At 57.9% G+C, this 1675-nt stretch overlaps 1 protein-coding gene across 1 annotated transcript; it reads left to right on the top strand.

Annotated features, from left to right (window-relative positions):
- Positions 1 to 1153: 1153 nt before the first annotated feature.
- LOC136469752 (secreted RxLR effector protein 161-like) lies at positions 1154 to 1675 on the top strand. Its single transcript, XM_066467824.1, has one exon. The coding sequence runs from the start codon at positions 1154 to 1156 to the stop codon at positions 1673 to 1675; it is 522 nt and encodes a 173-aa protein (XP_066323921.1).

Genomic DNA, 1675 nt, shown 5'->3' with positions numbered 1-1675 from the left:
GCAAGTCCTCCACAACCTGTACCACTGACTCCCCAATCTCCTGCATCGGCGCCCACACCCCCAAGATTGGCACCAGCAGCTTTGGTCCATGACGAGCAGCACATGGTGGAGTTCGCCACTCCGCTGTCAGACGACGAGGATCGCGTTGATGCCAACCACGATGATAAGCCTCTGCGCTACCACACCTTGGACAACATCTTCGGTGATCAGCCCGTCCCTGGATTGGCGATGTACGACTTCGAGGTAGAGCCGCACCTTGTGCATGAGGACGGCGAGCCCCGCTCCTTCGTTGAGGCAGAGGGAGACGCGGCATGGCGCGCCGTGATGCAGCAGGAGATGGACGATGTCGAGCGGAACTGAATGTGGTAGCTAGCGGATCTTCCTACCGACCACCGTGCCATCACTCTTAAGTGGGTCTACAAGCTCAAGAAGGATGAGGCCAGAACGGTCATCAAGCACAAGGCACGTCTGGTGGCGTGCAGATTCATCCATTAGGAGGGAGTGGACTTCGACGATGCCTTCACGCCCGTTGCACGGATGGAGTTCGTCCGTCTCCTCCTCGCACTAGCGGCCTAGGAGGGTTGGCGTGTGCACCACATGGACGTCAAGTCCGCCTTCCTCAATGATGACCTGAAGGAGGAGGTCTATGTCCACTAGCCACCAGGATTCATCATCTCTGGCAAGGAGAACAAGGTTCTTCGCCTGCACAAGGCCCTCTACGGCTTGCGACAGACGCCCCATGCTTGGAACACCAAGCTAGACTCCACCTTCAAGCAAATGGGGTTCCGGCAGAGTCCTCACGAGGTTGCTGTCTACCGGTGGGCAAGGGAGGCAATGCCCTGTTGGTAGGCGTCTAAGTCGATGACTTGGTGATCACCGGCACAAAACGAGGCCATGGTGGAGGCGTTCAACGAGGAGATTAAGGCGGCCATCTAGATGAGCGACTTAGGCCTTCTCTCCTTCTACCTGGGGATAGAGGTCCACCAGGACAGCTCCGACATCTCCCTTTGCTAGACTGCCTACGCCAAGCGCATCGTCGAGTTGGGTGGGCTCACCGGCTGCAACCCAGCCCACACTCACATGGAGGAGAGGTTGAAGCTGAGCCGCAACAGCACGGCGAAGGAGGTCGATGCCACGCTGGTACCAGCGCATTATGGGCAGCCTTCGCTACCTCGTCCACACACGGCCAGGCCTGACGTTCGTCGTTGGCTACGTCAGTTGGTTCATGCAGCAACCGACGATGGAGCACGAGCAGGCCGTCAAGAGGATCCTCCGCTACGTCGCGGACACTTCCGACTATGGCTTGTACTACCCGACGTGTCCCAGTGTGGAGCAGTTCATCGGGTACAGTGACAGCGACCTCGTAGGCGACATCGACACAAGCAAGAGCACCAGCGGGACGCTATTCTTCCTCGGCAAATGTCTGATCAGCTGGCAGTCAGTCAAGAAGCAAGTGGTGGCTCTGTCCAGTTGCGAGGCGGGGTACATCGCTGCCACAACCGCTTCGACTCAAGCTCTCTGGTTGGCTCGGTTGCTGGGTGATCTCCTAGGTAGAGACGTAGAAGTAGTGGAGCTTAGGGTGAACAGCAAGTCCACCTTGGCCTTGGTGAAGAACCTCGTCTTCCATGAGCGCAACAAGCATTTCCGCATCAAGCATCAGGAGCTGCTTGGATGA

Source organism: Miscanthus floridulus, chromosome 8, assembly GCF_019320115.1.
Source record: "Miscanthus floridulus cultivar M001 chromosome 8, ASM1932011v1, whole genome shotgun sequence".
NCBI classification, from domain to species: Eukaryota; Viridiplantae; Streptophyta; class Magnoliopsida; order Poales; family Poaceae; genus Miscanthus; species Miscanthus floridulus.
This window is presented reverse-complemented; position numbering and strand designations above follow the sequence as displayed.